The sequence below is a fragment of the Melospiza melodia genome, chromosome 5 (genome assembly GCF_035770615.1).
Source record: "Melospiza melodia melodia isolate bMelMel2 chromosome 5, bMelMel2.pri, whole genome shotgun sequence".
Taxonomy (NCBI): Eukaryota; Metazoa; Chordata; class Aves; order Passeriformes; family Passerellidae; genus Melospiza; species Melospiza melodia.
Window position 1 is genome coordinate 23,299,768 of NC_086198.1, and position 20,728 is coordinate 23,320,495.

At 41.1% G+C, this 20,728-nt stretch overlaps 1 protein-coding gene across 3 annotated transcripts in view; it reads right to left on the reverse strand.

Annotated features, from left to right (window-relative positions):
• Positions 1-1,664: 1,664 nt before the first annotated feature.
• Positions 1,665-20,728, reverse strand: part of GRID2 (glutamate ionotropic receptor delta type subunit 2) — a 679,111-nt gene continuing 660,047 nt past the window's right edge. The window contains exons 15-17 of one of the 3 annotated variants that reach the window (XR_010027765.1): positions 8,451-8,691; positions 6,386-6,782; positions 4,230-4,344 (exon numbers count right to left, since the gene is read on the reverse strand). Coding sequence is in view for 2 of the 3 variants with exons in the window: in XM_063156612.1 (XP_063012682.1) it covers positions 3,922-4,344; positions 8,451-8,691 (664 nt within the window). In the remaining variant the exon portion in view is untranslated. Of the gene's footprint in view, positions 4,345-5,870; positions 6,783-8,450; positions 8,692-20,728 lie in introns of those variants that run through there. The other 2 variants (XM_063156612.1, XM_063156611.1) reach the window with 2 other exon arrangements.

The window sequence follows — 20,728 nt, forward strand, 5'->3', positions numbered from 1 at the left end:
AGCATTGAGAGAAAAATGGTTAAAGCAGGGCTGTGTTGGTGTGATGCCTTTGTTGTTTTGGAGAATATTTTTGTTTGGTTACTAAGCCATGAGCATGCACAAAGGAAGCTGGTTTACTTTTCATGTCATCAGCTTTGAGCAGAGTTAAGAAATTAAACTTTTTGGGGGCATTAACCTCCAGTAAGCTGCAATGACCCAGCAAGTGTTCACAGAAAGGATGTTCTCACCAATTCATAGCATCCTATGTAAGTAGGAAAGAAAGAGAAAAAGGTACTCTGAAAAATCGGATTTGTTCAGGGAAACAATCCTAGCACTTTTTTTGGTGAAGTCAAGAGAGAGACACAGGGGTCTTTGGCACTGGTCGTGCTGCAGCTGTGTCCCTCAGGGCTGCAATCATTCACTTGGTTGGCTCAGCAGAACTATTTATCTCCAGGTATTCACTGCTGGTCAATAGAAACATCTTTCTAGGTGATTCTTTGAAATCAGATAAAAGTGTTTTCTTCCACTACTTCACTTTTTGTTTGTAGCTGGTATCTCAAAAAGGTCATAAAACTGCAGATACCATGCAAACAACTCATCTTTATAAACAGCTGGCTTGTATCTCCAGTGGAGCTACTGCAGCACAAACTCTTGACAGTTTTTAACACTATCACTTCCCTGGAATTTGTTGTGAAGAAAGGGAAGTGTCACGTAGGGTTCACCATGATGTAGCCCATTATAGAGAGTACATCTGGCATATGTGCAAAACTACCTGGCTCTAGAGAGGTGTGTCTGTGAGTGTCCAGTCCACTGACTCAGGGGAAGATAAACATAATTTATGTCCAATCAGATCAAAGTAGGGTAATGAGAAGTAAACCCAGATCTTAAAATGTCTTCCCTATTTGGGAGTATAATGTTGCCTCTGTTTAGGTGAATGAACCCCTGAATGCCTGCTAATCTTAACAGAAAATTGTAACAGGTCAGGAATATTATTAAAGTGAATAAAACACACTGAATGTAAAAAGGCAGGAGCTAAACTTTGGATGCTGCAAATTAAATTGTCATGGCTGATGTTATTGCAGCACAGCTTGCTAATGACTAGGTCATTAGTTTAAAATGTTAATGAAACTTAGAGAGAGACTGAGAAAGCCGTCATGAATGAAATATGGCCTACCTTCTCTCACCCTAAAACTTTTGTTTTAGGCAATATCTGCCCAGTACCACAGAAAATTAACCTCTATGCAAATAAAGATGGCAAAAAGTGATTCTATAAAAATAAAGGCCATGCTCCAAGAAAACTCCTACATTATACTAAAACAGATGAAGGTGGGATGCAGTATTTCTAAAAATGATGTCCCGTACATGTCAGTGCTAAGGAGCTCTAAACTTATTCTCCAAAATGCTGTTCATAAAAGCTCTCTGAAATCTAAGCCTGACATTGATAAACATGGTCAACCTTGGTGTTTTCCATAGATGTTCTTCACTGAGCTGACTCACAGCAGCCTGAGGAGCTCTTCCCCTCTCCATGGGCTAAAACCCTTCAGTAGCAGTGCAGCAAATCCACAAGTACATTGCCTTGCCACAGGCTGAAAATCACACAGCACTCAGCAATTGCACAGGAGGAAACGCAAGTTTAGAAAACAATTTTATTAGACAAATTATTTAGACAAATTATACACAGAAAGCTCTGCCACTTGTAACTGAGGCCTCCAAAAAGTGTTTTGTGTATCTGTATAATAGGCAACACATCAAAATAGGCCTATTTTAAATATTGTACATGGTTAACAGGTTTTTTAATAGCTAAAATCACTGCAACATCTGGTATGTCCCTACGTAGCTTGTTGGAAAGAAATTTTCTTTTTTTTTTTTTTTCTTTTCTCTTTTTTCTTTTATTCAGAAGTGTCGATGAGTTAATGAACGTTACAAGGGGGAAGCAAGTTGTGCATGCTTTTAGACACTTGCTACCCTGGAAACAAAATGGCCTTTTGCACGATAAGAATTCGTTCTGCCTTACACAGTAGACAATATTTGAAGATTTAGTACAAAAAACAGTGACAGTACAAGATGCTCCCCCAGAACAGAATTAGCATCAAAATAGAATAGATCTGAAGAATATACCTTTTAATTTATCCTAAAGCAAATCACATAGGCTGATTCCTATTAATCTTAGCCAAAGAATGAGTTAGAATAAAATAAGTGTATGGTTGCATTAAAAAGAAAACCAAACAAAAAAAACTCACAGGATAAACTGCTTGCTTTCTACTTAACCGCATTTTTAGTTTAAGGATTACAAATTGAAAGCTCTTCCTACGTTTCTAACAGGTAACAGTGTTACTTGAAAAAGCTGGTGCCGAAGTGGGCGCCGGTTTTGCTCTCACTGCTGTTCTTTTTCTTGCTTTATACAGTTGGCACTAATGTAAAAAGTACATAGCTCCTCTAAATCTAACTTAACATAGAAAGGGTTAAACTGGGTGCCTGTTCATATTTTTTCCCCTTAGAACAATATGTGATTATAATTAAGGCCACATCTGTGTATGTTGAGGGCTTTTGTTTTCCTCCACTCACGCCATTATTGTATTGATTAACTGTACTGACTTGGAAAAGGATTAATTGACCTTTGACCCATGTTTAACTGCTCTAGAGCTATATCAGTTGTTCATGAACATGGTATACCTAAGAGAGAATTCCATTTGTGTAATTAGGTAAAAGGAAAATTATCAAGATTAGCCTTATAGAATGCTCAAAAGCCAATGCAAAACCTAACCAAAGGAGTTACATCTAGGTACAAATGTTAAATTGCCCTGGATGCTCTAATAGAAAAGTATAAAATATGCTCTGTTGGCAAACGATGCAAGTCAGAATAATGTTAAAGCAACCTGTCTTTTCTAAATGAAAAGACACCCTGCACTGTACATCTCTCTTGTATACAACACATTTTTACTAAAGCTTTATTAAATGAATTGCAATAGCAACGGCTGCCATTTTATAGCTATATATACATGTGTATATATATATATATACACACATACATGTGTGTATATATGTATATATATGTGTGTATGAGATATTAATTTATTTAACACAACAGAGGCTTCTGCCATATGATACAGTTTACTGTACATAAGAAAAACTTTTAACACTGTACAATCACATAAAGGTCATATGCACTGTTGCAGTGCAAAAGTAGATTTAACTGTAGTCTTTACTGGCATAGTAATGGCTTTTTGTAATCCTACAAAATTGCATTCTGGTATTATGGGGCCTGAATGATCTTTAAACTTCATTTGTTTTCCATTCTTTTTTTTTTCCTGTTTTTTTTTTTGTCTTTTTGCCTTTTTTTTTTTTTATTTTCCATTTTTCAAACTGCAGGGTTTGCCTTTGGTCCACAGTTAAAAGGACGCACAGCAGTGGAGCACTGACTGGATGCAGCAGAGTACATGAAAAATACTTCAGTTATTGCAATTATAGTAAAAAAAGGCGGTGGGGGAGGAGGAGCGAATGCCCTTCTGTAAAGTAATCCTCAGAGTTTTCCTATGCATGAATCGCTGCTTGCTTCCTATATTTAAAGTATATGAAAAGCCTGAAGTAACCAAAACCTAACATGGTGATAAACCGAAGAATAAGTGATTCAAGTAGTACAGAGAATAAGGGGAGGCAGAAGAGACCAAACTGTGAAAGCAGAGAAGAGGAGGAGGAAGAGTTGCTACTAATAGTTCTGATTCTTAAATAAAATAAAGAAAAAAACCCCAAAACAACCCCTGAAGAGAAAATAACCCTCAAAAAAAATAATAATTAAAAAAACAAAACAAAAAACCAACCCAAACCACAACCCTCAAAAAAAATAAGAAGAAAGGTTACATCCATGTTAGTCCCACAATATTACAGCTGCTCCTTGCAAAGGGAGTCCTAAATAAGAAACAGTGAAGAAACTCGTTCTGATGCTCAGATGGAGGTGCCTCGGTCTGGGTCGCTACCGATATTCAGGCCCAGGGTGGGAGTTGGTTGGTAGGGGATAGATGACATTGTTTTGATGGGGCTTCTGAAAAAGCCCCCGTTGGGTGCCCTGTGCCTGAAAGGGCCAGTTCGGTGCTCGGGCACGCTGCCGAAGGAGAATCCCGAGGCGGCTTTAGCAGACAGCGTGCGGCTCAGAGTCTGGATCTGCTCTGGTATGAAGGTGGTTGTGGTGATGTGAGTGTTCCTGAAGTCACTGATTTGCTCCAGTGCCTGACGTGTGGGTAAAGTGTCAATGTCCAGCGGGGTCAAGTCAATCGATGAGGTGGAGAACTGTTTATGGGGACTGTCGTCGTCTGTGCAGAGGCTGTTCACGCGCCTATGGAGGTGCTCCAGGTCGATCTCCTTGTCGTCCTGGGGAATGAGAAAAACAAGAGGCACCACTCACCATCGCCATTTGTGCTGGGCTGACGTTTCACAGGGTGATCAGCACTGATCGGGGAGTGCAAGGCACAACTGACTAGAGCTGGCTCTTGGCTGACGGTGTCCTGAGTGTCACCAGTGAGCTCCCCCACCGCCTGAAGCCAGGTGGGCAAAGCCAGACTGAGGCAGACCCTTACACCACAGCTACCTTCAAACCCTGGATTCAAACAACAAAACTCAAAGCACCGCTGGTAGATTTTCAGGAAAAGGCAAGCTCGGAGCTAGGTGCGTTAGACTAGCAACAACTGAATAAAAGTAAACTGCATAATCTCAAATGCCTGGAATGATGCCAGTTCTTCAACTCCGCAATGAGAACTAAATTTGGATGTCAACATGGGAGGCTCTGAGGGATCAGGTTGCCATCTTTGTCATCCTCTCAGGGTTTAAGGAAGGGCTAGAAACTTCTCAGGTTTCTTTTTGCCTTTATAATGTAAATTGTGGTATAGAAAAGCTGAACACACAGAGAAAAAACCCCAAGCACTGGTGACTCATTGACATTGAACAGAAAGGAGTACACCAGGCAATTTTAAATTACAATGCCAACAGAGGGATTAATTATCTCCTCACCTACAAAGAAGCAATTCCATCTATTCTGATGGAATTATACTTTTGTGGGTGAGAAGAGAAGGCAGCCTGATGTATTTATTATAATATATCATTGCTTCTCTTACCTCTGTCCCTTTTCCTTCTTCCCAGAAAACTCATTTAAACGGGTTTGTTTGTCATAATTGAGAATTTGAATTCATAGAAGTTAAAAAAGAGGAGAAAGCCCTAGGTGACCCAATAAATCACCTGTGTTGTACATACATATTTCTGCTGAACTGCAAAACTTAATTCCAAGCAGCATTAAGTACACACGGACAGGGATATTCCCTCAGTCTAAGTAGTGCAGCTCATTCAGAACAAAAATCAATTTCAACTAACCTTAAAATTTACCTTAATCTCTGTGAAATTTACTGGCTCTTCCAGGCCACTAGAAATATCTCACACTCTAGGACCTCACAGAGGATAATTAGGCAGCCGATAGATGTGCACTGATGACTTCCAGCCTTGATTACTGAAATTCATTGACTGGCTTGATCCAGAGCTCCCTGAATCAATGGCAAGACTCCTAGTATACCGAATGGGCTTGAGATCCCTCCTTTCTCTAGGAATGAAGTCAAGCACTCAGTCCACACCTAGAACAAACTGCAGGAGTTCATCTACTTAGCAGAATGGATCACTGAACATTTGCACTGGCACCACGCCGAACACAAAGCCCGACTGGAGGAAACTGAGAGGCCAGCTCCCCTCCAGGACTGCACCCTCCGAGGGCAGGGACCAGGAGACAAACCAGGGAAAAAGGGGAAGGGAACAGGGCATCAGGGATCTCCCAGGGACTGGATGATCACTGACCACAAGGGCTTTGGTTTGAGCTCATCACGGGAAGGAAAAAATGCAGTGCTCATTCCTCGGACTTAGCTTTCTGTCTATCGTTTATTCACAGGTGGACATAGACATGGATGCACATAACAACCACACAGGTGACATCAAATCCAAACGCATTCACCAAACGCTATCTCCTCAAAAAATTTGGAACTGCATATGGATGCAGGAGAACTGGGGCCACATCAGAAGCTAAAGAAATATACAGAGGCTCAATTAGAGTGTGCAAGTCATGACTATGTCTCTGAGGGACAGTCCTAAATATTTTCCTTTTTTTTTCTGGTTTGTTTTTTGTTTGTTTGTTTTTAATTTTGAAAAAAAACAAACATACAAATACTTTGTAATTTGAAGTGCCAATTGGGAAAAGATTGGAAATTCATAGTTTCTGAGCCTCTAAGATTAACTCAAAGTAGTCCTCTTTCTTTTACAGAGATGCATTTGGGGCTAGGGTCAGACCAGTGAAAAGATATAAGCGGTGATAATCTCCCATGCTTAGCCCACAACCCAATCTCCACCCAATCGATACACCAAAATGAGACCCACTCACAGTAAGATTGTGCATATCTCCATAATATGATCTTTCCTCTTCTCTCTTGTGTGATCAGTAGTGAAATATTCAGCAGTTTTCACATTTAAATTATCATCAGGCTTCAGAGTCAACATCCCATTGAGATTACTGGGGCGGTTCATACTTCTCTCAGAGCTACTGTTTAAGGCTGTCTGCAGACTCAGGCAGACATCAGTGAATGGGTTACTTCTGGCACGCGACCGAAATGTTATCTTCGCAACCATTAGACAATTTTTTTTCAGTATAAACGCTTGCATTCTGGAGCACAAGATGGCAGCCACCAGGAAAAAGGGTTGGCTTGCTGACCACAAACTGGCCCAATCTGACCCCCGATTCTGGACTAGTGGCCTGGAAGAGCCAATGGATTTCATGGAAGCTAAAATGAATTTTAAGAAAGTTAGTTAAGATGTATTTCTTTGCTGAATGACCCCCACATCCAGGATAATGGGGACATTCAGCACGTACGTCCACGTTAAACTCAGTTTTGAGCCAAGCTTTTCAATTTAATGTTGAGATAAGTGTTTAAATGCTAAGCTAATGACCATATAATAAAGATCAAGGAGGCCAAATTATACCATTTGTGGAAAGTACACACTTGAATTTCTCAGCATTTGAAAATTGAAAAAGAAAATTTTATACTTGTGTAAAATATCTGTGTTGGCGTGTTTTTCTTTTCCTTTGTTATTGATTTTCATATTTTGCACCAGTTAAATATAAAGTGTTAAGTTCTGAATATTTGGGTAAACAACAATCAAGTAAATTTTAGTGTTTTAAAATAATTTACCAGGTGAAACTATATGGTTTCCATTCCTGAGAAACCCAATTTAAATTCTAGAGATTCCTTTTTTTTTTTCCTTTTAATAATGGTCCGGTCCAGATCTTGAACAAAAAAGAAAAGAAAAAGAAACAAAGAAAAAAGAAAAAAAAAAAGCTTGGGAATTAAAACAGGCAAGAAAAGATTAAATGTATTTTAACATCAGTGCCAATGTTGTCTAATTAGGTAGTGTAATTAATCCTGCCTGATTAGACAGCATTAGATTAGCAGGAATAAACACAATGGAGAAACTGCAGAGAAGGCAAGACCACTCCACACAAATTAACATCAATACCCCACAAGCTACACAGATGTGCCTAAGCTACAGAGACAAAAAAGCTGTTTTTGATAGTGCTACATTTATGCTCTTATTTAGGTTTTGGTTTGGGTGTTGCTTCCAAGGATATTTTAATAAATCATTCTGTCCCTAATTTTCTTTTTAGCATTTTGTAGAGGTAAAAAGTTAATTATGAATAAAAGTAATTATGAATAAAAGTAAAATTGTGCAAAGTTGCACAAGGCTCAGATGGCTAGTAGAGGGACAGGTAGATTACCACAGGAAGGAAAGCATCACACATGCAGGTGTAGAAGCAAACTCATCTCAGGTGTAAAATAACATATTTCTCTGTGGCATCTGTACAAGATTTTCTGAAACAAATCTGTACCAGGTTTCAAAAAAATGTCTGGCCTGAACCTGAAAAATCTAATGTAGTCTTGCTTCCCTGGACTTCAGATGAAATCAAAAGAACTGAAGTTCATGGAAGTCTCAAGAGTTTAATGTTTCTGAAAATGGGCACAAGCTTATGCAAGAAGCTAACAGCTGATTTAAGGGGCAAATTCTGCAAATGTATTTTAAATGACTCAGCCACTTAACTTAGGGGACATATTTTTCAAGAAGAAGCCAAGACACCTAGTGAGAATTAGCTGTCACCAATGGGAACAATGAACTGAATATTGATGTATTAATAATGTACTATTCCACAAGTAACAATTGTGTTTTACTCAGAATAGTTGCATATTTATACATCATCAATATACATTTATTTTTATTCAAGCTTTTCTAGAAAGAATAGCCGGAAAGATTTTGAGGAACATCATTTACGTTAAAAAATCAGGAAGCGAATGAAGTATCTCTGAATTTGATTCCCCACCCTCTCTAGTGCTATAAAGCCAAGGCAGCAATCTTTAGGGTGCATGAAAATTCCCCAGGAGAAATGGAGGGTCTAATACCTCTTTTGATGGAACCCGGGAGCCTTTCCTTTTATTCCACCACGTTTCCAACATTGCAATGAAACAGGATAGGACAATCCCTGCAGCGAGGATGCAGAAAACACCTGCAAAACTTTTTATGTCCAGGGCACCTCCTTTCTGTTTGGTATCCACAGATGAGTAAAGATCACACTGACCGTTCTTCGGCCACCACTTATGCTTCAACACGTCCATGTCGCCATTCTGCTGCAGCTCCAAAATCCTTGGGGAGAAAGCACAGAAACAGGGGTTACAGTGGGGCAGCAGCACCCAAGAGTGTGAGGGTGGAAATCTGACTGCCTGCAACCTCCCCACATGTCTTGGAAAGCCAAGCAGCAAATGAACCTGCACAGACTGATTTAGGCAGAAAAGAAAGCTTGGGTGTGGGCTTGCCTGTTAGGCTGAGCATATGGGTATCTGTGTGCCACTCCAGATACAGCAAAGCACATTCAAATCTCTTTTTCCTTCTTTTAACAAACTCAATGAAAATGCTTTACTTCATATATTATATTTTCTCAATTGGCTTTTACTAGTCTAGGGCGACTGACTTTCATAGTCCATTATATATCTGACAATATTTTGCATCCTAATCATTGGAGGAGAGACATTTCAATTAAAAAAAATCAGAAGGAATATACATTTCAGATTTACCACGCTACACACGACATAGTTGCAAACTGATCTTTATCGTCTTAACTACATTGCTGCTTTGGAGAGAGAGCAAAGCCATCTTATTGCAGTCAGTGATGACCTAAAGCAGTCTTGCTTAATGTCAGAATGCAAGGTAATGATAAGTGGTTCTACAGGAAGGTTCCTTGCTGTGGAATTCACTTGTCCTTGGACCTACATACCCAGCCTCCTGCCAAATATTTCCTGGGCAGCTTGCAAGGACAACATATTTAACTAGACTTCCTGTGGGATGAAATGTTTGAGAAATGAGAATTGTGTTTGGAAGAATATTTTCATATTTACTCCATTTATTTCTGAGGAGATAGGGTTTTTTTAAAGCATTCAGAAATGACTAGAGTAACAGCTGGATACCCCTGGTTGTCCAAGATAAAAAATTCAATGATTACACCAAAAAAGAATAAAACAATGGAAAATTTTTCGTTGTAATGAATGTGTATGAATTTGTTTCGATGTAATGAATTTGTTTTTTATTTCAGTGTTGGAAGGCAAACAATTACTACTGCAATCATTTGACACAGCATGCAAAAAAGTCCAAGTGTACACAAACCAACAGAGGTCTGGGATGTTGCTACCAGAGAGACTGCAGTGCACTGCAGGAGGAAGGAAAGCTGTCCCACTGTCCCAGGGCTACTACAACAGCTCAGTGCAGTGATCTCCATCAACCTCAAAAGGGAGCTTGAAAGTACCTGGGGCCCACAGGGCAGCAGTTCTGTGCACAGGTGACTCAGTCTCTGATGCTGCTTCAGCTGGTAGTTCTGTCCAGGAGGCCACTTAATTTGCTATGGCACATCCAAATGGCCACATACTTGTCCTGTGGGCTTGCCAGGAATGGGAGGCTTGGCACAGCCACCAGTGGCTGAAATCCCAGCACAGGTCTGGAGGGAGCTCCCACTTCCCACCTTAGTACTATGTCTGGTGGCTGGGATCATGATCTGTTCAGAGGGGAGCAGCTTGCTCACCCCTGTGCTGTCCCAGAGGGAACAGCGCCCTAAAAGGACAGATCACAGGTGACACACGAGTCCTTAGGGATGTCAGAACCACCTTGTTCATGTAGCTTTGAGTTTGTAAGAATGGGACAAATTCTGTGCAGTGCCTGCTGACAGTACATTGCTCAAGGTCCCACCCTGGAGAAAGGTATTCAAGGTCAGAGATGCCTGGAGTACATTCTGACTCTCCCAAACCCAGACACACCTTAGGGAAGCCTCATTCTGAAGCTTTCTGAGGGAGCAGGGATATCTCAAGGATAGGAGGACAATCTGGTTTGTTGTAAGAGACTAAATGAGCTGTTATGAGCCACCCATGTTGAGATGAGCTTTGGAGGGATGGCACTGCTGGCAGGACTGCTGCCATTGCTGCCTGCAGCTGCCTCTTGGGGGTGTGTAGAGACCCAGTGACAGGAGGAGATGCAACTGGGATAAACTGGAAGATAAGAAATTCCAACCAGATAAGAAGAGAATAAGAGAGGTCAAACAGTGGAACAGAGAATTTATGGCATCACCACCCCTGGTGAAATTCAAAGACCCAGAGGGAAAGACCCAGGGCAAATTGACCTGCTCTAAACAAAGGGCTGAACTGGAGACCAGATTACTGCTCTGCAACTGCAAACAGGGTCCATACCCCACCCTGGATCATGGCATACAGTCCTTATGGAAAGAACTCACCATAGTTCTGGTTCTCACTGCCCTGAAATCCTGTACTAGGATTTAGGTGAGTATTTTGGCCCAAATATTCCATTCTGAGAGGTCAGCAGGAGCAGACAGCCAGAATAAACAGAACCCTTTTGTATAAGTTCTTGTGGAGTAATCGGAAATTAATTTTCAATGCCTAATCCAAACATACATAGTTTTATATTTAGGAATTACTGTACTATCTTCCCAAGGCAGTAACAGAACAACATCCATGGGGTTTATTTCTTCCAGCAGTGGCTCTAATCCCTGAGCAGGGTGATTTTCTCTCTTTTATTCAGTCAGGAATAGAAAGAACTGTCCAAATGATTGCTCTATTCTCATTAATTAAATGATTCTTCACTTGTCAGTATAATTCCTGATTACACAAGACATCTTTTTAACAAAAGGCATTTGCATAAAGACACTGAGCTTTGGCTTGTTCCTTAACGAAGATTTATCCCTAATTGTACCCCTGGCAATTATTGGCAATTTTCTTTATGGGTGTAACATACAAGTTCAATTCTTTAAAGGAAAACATAAAACATGGAAGTAGAAATTGGGGATAGTATTGGTATTATTACATGGGAGAGCTCAAGAAGTGGAAAGCTTATAATGAAGCCATGTACAACTGCAGCTGCAAACAGATGTTGAGGGGATACAATATATATTGAGAGAAATGAAAAGAACACCAATATCTAACTATGTTAATGACATTCAGAGAAAGAGGGAGATTCTGCTTCTGTTAGGTTTCAGAAACACTCCATTTCAGAACTCACCTGTTTATGGAATCAAAAGAATAGTTAACATATTAAGGAGATTTAACGCTTCTAACCTGTCCCTAGTTATGAAAGTTCCTATCTTTGTGGCTCACTGTCAGAAACGAAAATTGCGCTTTTGTGGAAATTCCAGGGAAAACAAAGGAGGAAGGGAGGTTCCTTGCAAGCAGGCACGCCTGTACACGGCTTCTGCTATCCCTGCGTGCTGCAAGGAGGCTCCCACACGATGGCACTCTTTCCATAAAAATACCGGGATTTGCCGCAGCTCCTGGTGGCTTCCCCGATACGCTAATCAGACGTACCTGTTGGGTGGCAGACACTACAATCTCTTCGTTATTTGATTTTCAAATTTAATAAATGACTAAAGTAATAAGGCATTAACTAAATGCTCTGAATGATAATGATCTTCCAATGCTATAATTCCAGCCAAGTGCCTCTCCTTCCTAGTCCCAGATTTTTACAACTGAATTTTTTCCTCAATGGCTCTTTTGAACCTGCTTATTTGTACAGAGTAGTACTGTGAACCATAAGCCAGTGGAAATTAATAAGCAGGGTGCATGAGTTCCTGATGTTTTGAAATACCATAGTCTTAAAAAGCTTACAAAAGAAGCCTGTATATTGAAATAATCTGATTTGTCCAAAAACCATGACCTTTAAAACTTGCTTATGGACAGAGTGCAGGTCTTAAATATATTTTTCTTTAGCAAGCAAAGTGTTAGAGTTACATTTTTCAAGGCAATGACATAAATTTATTGAGCTGCACAAATGAAAGGGTCTGTGTGCACTTTAACTGATTTGGCTCTGAATTCACAGTGCCCAGTGATGTCTCATGGATATAAACACAGAAAACAAAGCTGCCTGTGGTTTCCAAATCTAACAGGGATGTGAAAAAATCCTAATGAATCAATGGGAATAGGAGTGGATTCCAGTTAGTAAAATACTTTGCTGCTGGCAGTGAAATGAAATTGCTCTCGAAAATACCCACAGATAAAAAGACCCAACTTAATGTGATAGCATGGTGTCACAAATGCTCTGAAATTGAGACCTCTGTGACAACACCTTTTTTGATCTAATTTCATTTTCAGCTATCAGTAGTGAGCATGAGATATGAGAGGCCATTTACAAAGATATTGGAAATGCCAATGCATGTTCTGGGATGTCAAAGGTGAGTGAATATCAGCTTCCTGCACCAGGAACATGTTGTCCAGAGGGATAACTTCCCCTTTGGCACTGATAAGGAAGAGGATGTGCTAAGGATGAGGTGCTTGGCTCTAGTCAGCAGATCAGACAGCTACAGAGAGCAGATTTGCAGACCCAAGGTAATGAATGCTCACTGTAGAAGGCGGGGGGGGGGGGGGGGGTGTGTGTGTGTAAATAATAAAAATAAAAATGCTTTAGTTGAGTACCTTTGGTGGGCTCTGCCTCAGGAGCCTGAGCCAAGGTCCCAGGACTTGTGCTGGCTCCCAGGGGGCTCACATGGGTCACCTTTGGGAGCACTCAGTGCTTGCAGATGGGATGGCAGCGACAAGACCTCTGGTAACTCCTGCAGTGGCTAGGCAAAAATCATTCCTTGGGCAAAACCTCCTCACTGGAGCTTTTCTCTCAGAAATCTGATACAAAGTCTTCAGAATTTGGTTCTCCTCTTCAAGCAAGATATAAAAGCTGGTTTGTAAGCATCCTTCAATCATCAAAGTAGACAGGTAGGGACCCACCAGGAGTGTTTGTGGGATTTTTACTTCAGTGAAGCAACTGCTTAAGTCTTTCACTGCAATAACTGGAGTGATGCCAGTTCCTGTTGCATCTCCCTGAGCAAGCTTTAGGTTTTGGCAAAGCAGGCTCCTCTCCTGGCAGCAGAGCAGCTCTCACTGGTGCCACCTGGAAGGCTGGCTCGGGGCTGTGGTGCCAGAGAGGGATGGCTGCTGCCTAGCCTGGCTGGCTTCCTCATGGGGAAGGAAGTGGGAAGTAAGAATGGAGAGGGGCAAGTAGGAGACTCTTGGAGTCCTTTTCATCTCCTCTCCCCTCTCAGTGGTACCTCACTGTCTTGCTGAGACCTGGTGAGTTTTCATATTTCACCCTCATCTTGAGGCCTCGTGGGAGACACACATTGGTGCTCAAAGCCTTGACTTTGATGTCATAAATCATATTTATAATACTTATAACATCAAATTTCAGCCATAAGAAGGGTGTGTGGCAAGGTGTAGGGCAGAAGTCATTGCCCTGAGGTGAAAGAAAGAGGGGGGCACTGCCAGTGCCTGCTCCTGAGTGGATGAAGCGATGTTCGGAGAGGTTTGCAAAATGATCAAAACACCTGGAAGAAGAGATCATTATATCTACATAAACACATATACCAGCCCTTCCTTTGACTAGAGATCTTGATATCTGTGAGAATTTTCGGTTCTGAGGAGACTGTTTTCTGTTTTTCTCTGTGGATATTTTTTTAAGCCAGCTTTTTAATGAGCTGCCAATCATGGGTTCCATGAGAGGAAATGCTGTGTGGCAGCCAAATGCTGCCAGATTAGATGAAGCAGTGCTCCCTTTGCACCACTTAACCCAGCAAAAGAGTGCCCGTGGGTCCAGCTGCAAAGCCTGCTTTGTGGCAGGGATTCCAGGCAGATTTCAGCCCAGATTTCAGCCGGGGAGGCCCAGGAGGGCAGGCAGGTGGCCGCCTTGTGATGTGCCCTTCAGCAGGGCTCGGCACCACACTGCTGTCAGCAGGAAGGCAGTGCACAGAAACAAGGATAAGCATCTTGCCTTCCAGAGATGACAGAAGCAGCAGTAGTAAACCAGAGCTGCTGTTTAGCATTAAGGATTTGCATATCAAACAATATTAAAAGAGAGAAAGCAGCTGACCTTCTGTTTTGTTCAGCAACAAACCATTACCCTCCAAGGATGTAGCAATCATCACTTGGATACCATAAATTAGTATCACTTTGTTCAATTTAGAGAACAACTTTTTATTTAAATCTGTTGAACTTACATAGATGCTCTCTCTCAAATGCAGAAGGGTAACCTTAAATGAAATGGCACCTACAGTTAAATGAGATATTACTCTATTTATTATATGACTGGTGGAATTTGATAAGGATGGCACTACAATAGTTTTGTTCAAGCTGAACAGCTTTGCTGAGCACATACTAACAATTCAGAAACCTACATAAAGATAAAAATCAAGTTATTAAAGATCTTCTGCTTACTTTTTATACAGAAAAATAGAAGTGAGCTTTAATGGCCTTTCACTGTGAAGAACTTTCCTGCTCAGGAGAAAGCGGCGATAAAAGTATTAGTACTTATTTATGAATCCCAAATGACAAGAGAACATCTACAGACAGTTGCATAAATACGATGAGTTCATTAAGCTCAGTGCTGTTATGGTAAACACCAAATTAATTCATTATGGCGAGTCACGGTACACCGCCAGCCTTATTAAAACAAAGAAATGTACTTTCAAGGTACATTGGTTGCTGTGCACTACCCACATTCCAGCCCTCTTCTAGAAAATTACTTGAAAAATGACAGTTACTAAGCTTTATAAAAAATTCACTACTTCATGGCCCCATGAACACCCTGGACTTAATTTTCCTCTTGCTCTCATTGCCACAAGCCAAAAGCAAGAGCAGGGACAGCCCGTGGAGTCTGCAGAAGAAGTGAGCAGGATTTGGCCTGCTCCCTTCCACTGGGACAGCTCTGCCCTCCCCATCCTGGGGAATGTGTCTTTCTAACTGCCTGTGCTTCCAAAGTGCCTCCAAGATCAGCTGAGATGCATGGGACTGCCACAGGACAGAGAGACAGTGCTCCTTCCTAAATTTACACTTTCTTCACACTGTCCCCTACAACGCTGGAGGTGATATTGTGGCTTTATGAGCAGAATTTATGATTACATGAATACCACTTGAGGACTTGAGTTTCAGGTCCCACTATGTAAATAAATCAGGAGCTCCTCTCGTATCTAAAATTAACCAATAATTTCACACAAAATCAGGAAACCCCAATGTCCCAAGTCAGCGGAGTTTCATCATTAACCTTCAGACAGCAGAGCCCAACATAGAGCGCACCTGGGAGCCCCAACCCTTCTGGACAGGCTGTGACAAAAGCGGCATTTTTCTGAATCAAACCTCATTAACCAACAATGGAAAGCTTGGAACGTGCCCTTTCAGCCACTGCACACTTCTTAGATGTCATCTCCCTCAACTCTCACCTCACTGAACATTTCCTCCAGTGTCACTTGTCAGCTGACCCCTGCCTGAGAAGCCCTGTGAATAACTGTTCTCCTGCTAAGCAAAAAGAATGAAACAAACACTTTATCTTGACTTCGTTATTGGTTTTTTTTCCCCAAGACTGAGATGCCAACCATTATTAGGCTTAATTACTATTTCCAAGTGCATTCTCAGACTTTTTGGACACAAAGCAATAAGACAAACACCAAAGTCTGCATTAAGAAAACATCAAAATTAAATACTAAAATATTTTTCCTTTTTTTAAAGGATTTTTTAAAATTAGATAATAAGGAATAGCTTTAACTAATCTGTTTAGACCCTCTGTTGATGTGCTGTGAGAAGGATAAATAAACTAGTTCACTGAACCGGACCTAGCACTGCATGAACACACAAGCCTTGTCTTCAGCTAAGAGTCAATTACGTTAAAAATAAAATTATTCACATCTTAAGATCTTAAGAATTGTGGTGACTAGTGAACTTCATTTTTCATATATTGTATATGTTCAGGCTACTTTAGAAGTCAAGCCCTTATTCCAGCTATGACAATATGGTATTTGCTAGTATCAAAACTGGGCTCCAATGACTTCACAAGAGGCAGAATGAGAGCAAGTGGAAGAGACTCAAGAGAGCTGGAAAGGAAAAGAGAGAGAGTCCCATGAAGACCCAGAGCATATCTGCAGTCAGAAAGGCAACACCCTGGGTGGTCTTTGAAAATGTCAGCAGCATCCTTGAGCACACTGTGATATTTGGGTTATTGGGTGCAGGAAAAGATCTTTAATTTCACTGTAAGAACCTGGGCATGATCATGTTTGCTTGGGGTCATGCTTTGGGCAGTGCAAAGCCTCATTCTTAGCCAAACTACTTGCATCTATATTTTGAGAAACACAAGACACATCAGCTACACTAAGTCCCTTGAAGTGACAGTCTAGAACAGCTCTTTTTAAGAGATCTAGGTGGCCCTTGCATATTTGACATTTACCTGCTATTTACCTAAGCAAATATAACAAAAAAAATTGTTATATTTCTCGTGTTTTAAACTGCTTGTACAGTGCTTTTTTAAAGCCCTTAAAATTAAAAACAAAATAGTAAAAATTTCCTTTTGATAGTACTTAAATGAATGATTTACATATCTTGACTTAAATATCATAATTTGGATTTTAGAGACCCTGAATCAATAGCTTATAGCTATCTCCAAGGTGAACAGAGTTGTTGATAAAATAGGAGAGGCTAGACAGATAAATACAGAGTCTGAAGATCAAATCACAGTAATACTCTTTGTGTCTGAAATCTGACATTTAAAAATACCTCAAATGCTTTTATCTTCTTGGTACTTGGTTACAGCAGTGAAAGCTTCCCAGATTCATTCCCATACAGGGTTTTAAAAACACTGAGGTCTGAAACCACTACTTGTGTACATGAACATGCAATAACCAACCTTGTACATTTAGAGATATACTGAGGAGCCTTTCCAGACAATCCTTTGGACAATGAAAGTAAAAAATGTTTAAGATTACTATACAGGATATATTATTATTCCAAAACTTAATTCATTACTTTGATTTGTTTTCCCAAGCAAAAGCATTTCATAGAGGAACCATTTCTAGAGATACCCTGAAATACATTGCTTCTTTAAAGCCTTTCCTCAGATCATACCAATGAACACACTTCAAATACACACAGCAGTATAGAGGCTATCCAGAAAAGCCTAAGGAAAAGCCACAATTCTGCCTATAAATTGTAAGAGTCCCCGCTGAATTTACCAGAGGCACTAAAGAGTGGATTGGACTATACTTTAAAAAAATGGTATTTCTTATTCTAATATTTTATTATATTCTAAACCACCTTGAGGTTTGAGGTGTCGCAGACATTTTTTCACAGAAATCCTTTCTTTCAGATTTCTGCGTCTTCTGGAAGGCAGAGGCCTCAGAAGAGAATGTAAACAATTGTTATCAGCTGCTGTGGAATGCAATAGGATGCACCTGTCATTGGTTCATGTTCCCATGTTTATAATTAAGGGTCAATCACAAGTGCAAGCTGGGGACAGAGTCCCTGGACACAACTTTGTCATAGACTCTTTCTTGCTATTCTTAGCCTAGCAAGCATCTGCAACTTCTCTCTTTATTCTATTTAGTATAGTTATAATGTATTATATATCATATATCAATAAATCCAGCCTTCTGATCAAGAAACAAGATTCCCGTCTCTCTCTCACCCTCAGCGACCACCACAGGATGCAGTAATAGTTTGAGGGATTCTACTTGTGCTGTTAAAGCTGAGCGTGTATCAAACCACATTTTTGACACAAGCCTGGCCCAGGTTACAACCAGTCTGCCTGAGATGGACACCCTGGAAATATTGCTTAGGGCACCTTGGCTGGCTTGGGGCTTGCTCTGCCTACTCTTCCTTCCAACCAGCATTAGGTAAGACTTCCTCAAAGACATGAGACCATCAATGTCTCTACCTCCAGGAGCATTCAGATCTTTTTCAGATCCCCCAAAGGAGGGTTTTAACCTCTCCTAAAAGAAGATTATGAAAGATAAAGCAGTACAACTTTGCAAGCAAGAAGCTGCCTGAGCGCAGTGCTCTGCTTAATTTGTGTGCAGCACGATCCCATGGGCTGTGCTGCTGCTGCTGCTTTTTGCAACCCTGCTGCTCTTATGGATGGGGAGATAAGGTAGGAGGTAGGAAGCTGCTCTTCTTCACCAGATTGAGTGATTACTTTCAGGAAGGCATCAGCATGCCAGGCTGTCACCTCTGTGTCCGTAGGTGTTCTGCCAACAGCAAAACTGCCTAGGGATTGAAATCCTTTCCTGTGCTCTCCCAGGGCCACCAGCAATGTGGAGAGGTGAAAAAGCCTGGCACAGAAACCCTGCTAGCTGCTGGTGTTTAGCAAAGTTATGAACTCATGGTGTATTGCCCACCTTCCACTGTTGTGTGTGTTCAGAGGGGCTGCAGGCTACTTTGCATGATCAGAATCAGGCTTTAAAGCAGCATGGTGTTTGCTTGAAGGATCACACTACCTGAGATTTCCATGTTTTGCAGAAGTGTCTTGATAAGAACCAAGTGCCATTCAATTTGGATAACAATCTGCAGGAGGACTGAGTGTTTATTCTGTTAATAAAAGCATCTCCCTGGTAATGTTGCCATTTTTCAGGAGCTTGGCTGTATTCTTGTCTCACAAAATTTGCCTAATCAGGTCCCCTGGTCCCCTCTGCATTTCAATAAGCAAGGGCTCTACCTGTTCATGTGTGTAATGATAATTTTTTTTTTTTTTTTTTTTTTTTTTTGCCTCTGGATTTTAGTGCTTTAGAATGCAGAACAATCAAGACCTACCATTACTTTTGCTGCTGGAGGAAGCAGAGCAGAAAAGAACTAACTAGCAGGAAGATCTGAAGTTTTGCATTTCACCTCATACCTTTTTTTCCTCTGAAATGTAGGTCCATATTATTCACACACTGATTACTGACCTGAAGGTTACACTCTATTCAGCTCAGAATAGGAAAAAGGAAACATAAGCTTGCATAGCAATGACAGCACACATCACTTGCATCCTAAAAGTATTCTACAGCTTGACCAACCAAATCTTCAATTACAGCAGATGCCTTGGAGCAAAAGTCTTTCATAGCCAGCCAGACCAGATAATGGGCTCGCTTGCCCTCCATTATTGTACCTACAGCCATGTCTTTTATGGAATTATTAATCCCACTTGCAGTTTTGCAATTTCCACCATGCCAACCTCAGAGGAGGAATCTTGGGAGCAAATAAATGAACCTTTGCCTCCTTCTCCCTTTACTCCCTCTCCAGTGGACACAGCTCATGAAGCAGCTTCCCATGCAGCTTCCCACAGGGGCCACTAAGCTGGGCCTGCTCATTGTCCCATGACACAGCTGACTGGCATGGCTCACTGCTACAGAGAGAAGGCAATGCCAGGATTTCCTGTGTAATGTTACAAAACACATCCCATCATTTTCCTGTGCATTGTGCCAGATAAACTGTGGTCGAAAGAAATAACCCCAGAAATAAAATGCAAGTCATTCCCTGGTGTTATTCTATCATTTTCCCTGTGCAGAATGCCAATGGCTTTGTAGGAAATTTAACACTTTTATAGCATAGGTCAAAACCAAGAGACTTGGCACTGAGATTCAATTTGGATAAGCCCATGAGACTGCTCAGTTGATCTGTGCATCTTTTTTCAAGATCAAGGGCATGAAGTCAAATTCTACAGCTCTTTTGTGGTAGCACAGAGAAGTGAGCTCCTTTCTGCAGGCAGAGGCAGACCTGAGAGCTCCTGGGTGGGGGCTCCTCTTGCTGCCACTGCAAGTTGTGCAGCTCAGAGCATGGGGCAAGTTTGGTGACAAATTCATCAAAGAGTCTCCCTAGTAAGGGCAGTCAGACATAGAGCAGATGCAGTGAGATGTGGGGCTTGGAGGAGAAGCAAAAGAGGAGGACCTATATAAAAAAAGTTCACCCAATTTTAGAGGAAGAATCAAGACTATCCTGACTTCTCTTGAAAAAGTTTTCTGGCAGGAGAGATGGAAGCATGAATGTCAGGCTATTTGGAACCCTAACTTCCAAATTCCAGAAAGTAAAAGTTTATTTGTGGAAGGCAAAGGAGGACACTAACAGGCTTTCATTTTTACCCAGCCAGTTCACCTCTTTCTACCTCTGTGTCAGCCTGAAAATCAGGATTCCACTGGATGTCCCTGTCACCGTGGTGCAAATTCACAGCTGCAGAAGATGGCACACAGTAAATCACTGTCCTCTCACTGAGAGCTGCCATAAATAATGCCACAGGAGCTCCTCCCCTGCAAACAGCAGCTGCCTGCAACTGCTGGGAGCAAAGCTGTAACGCAGCCCCCAGGTAGGGAACAGAGAGAAGGTAAACCAGAACAGTCTGGAAAATAAGATCCTGT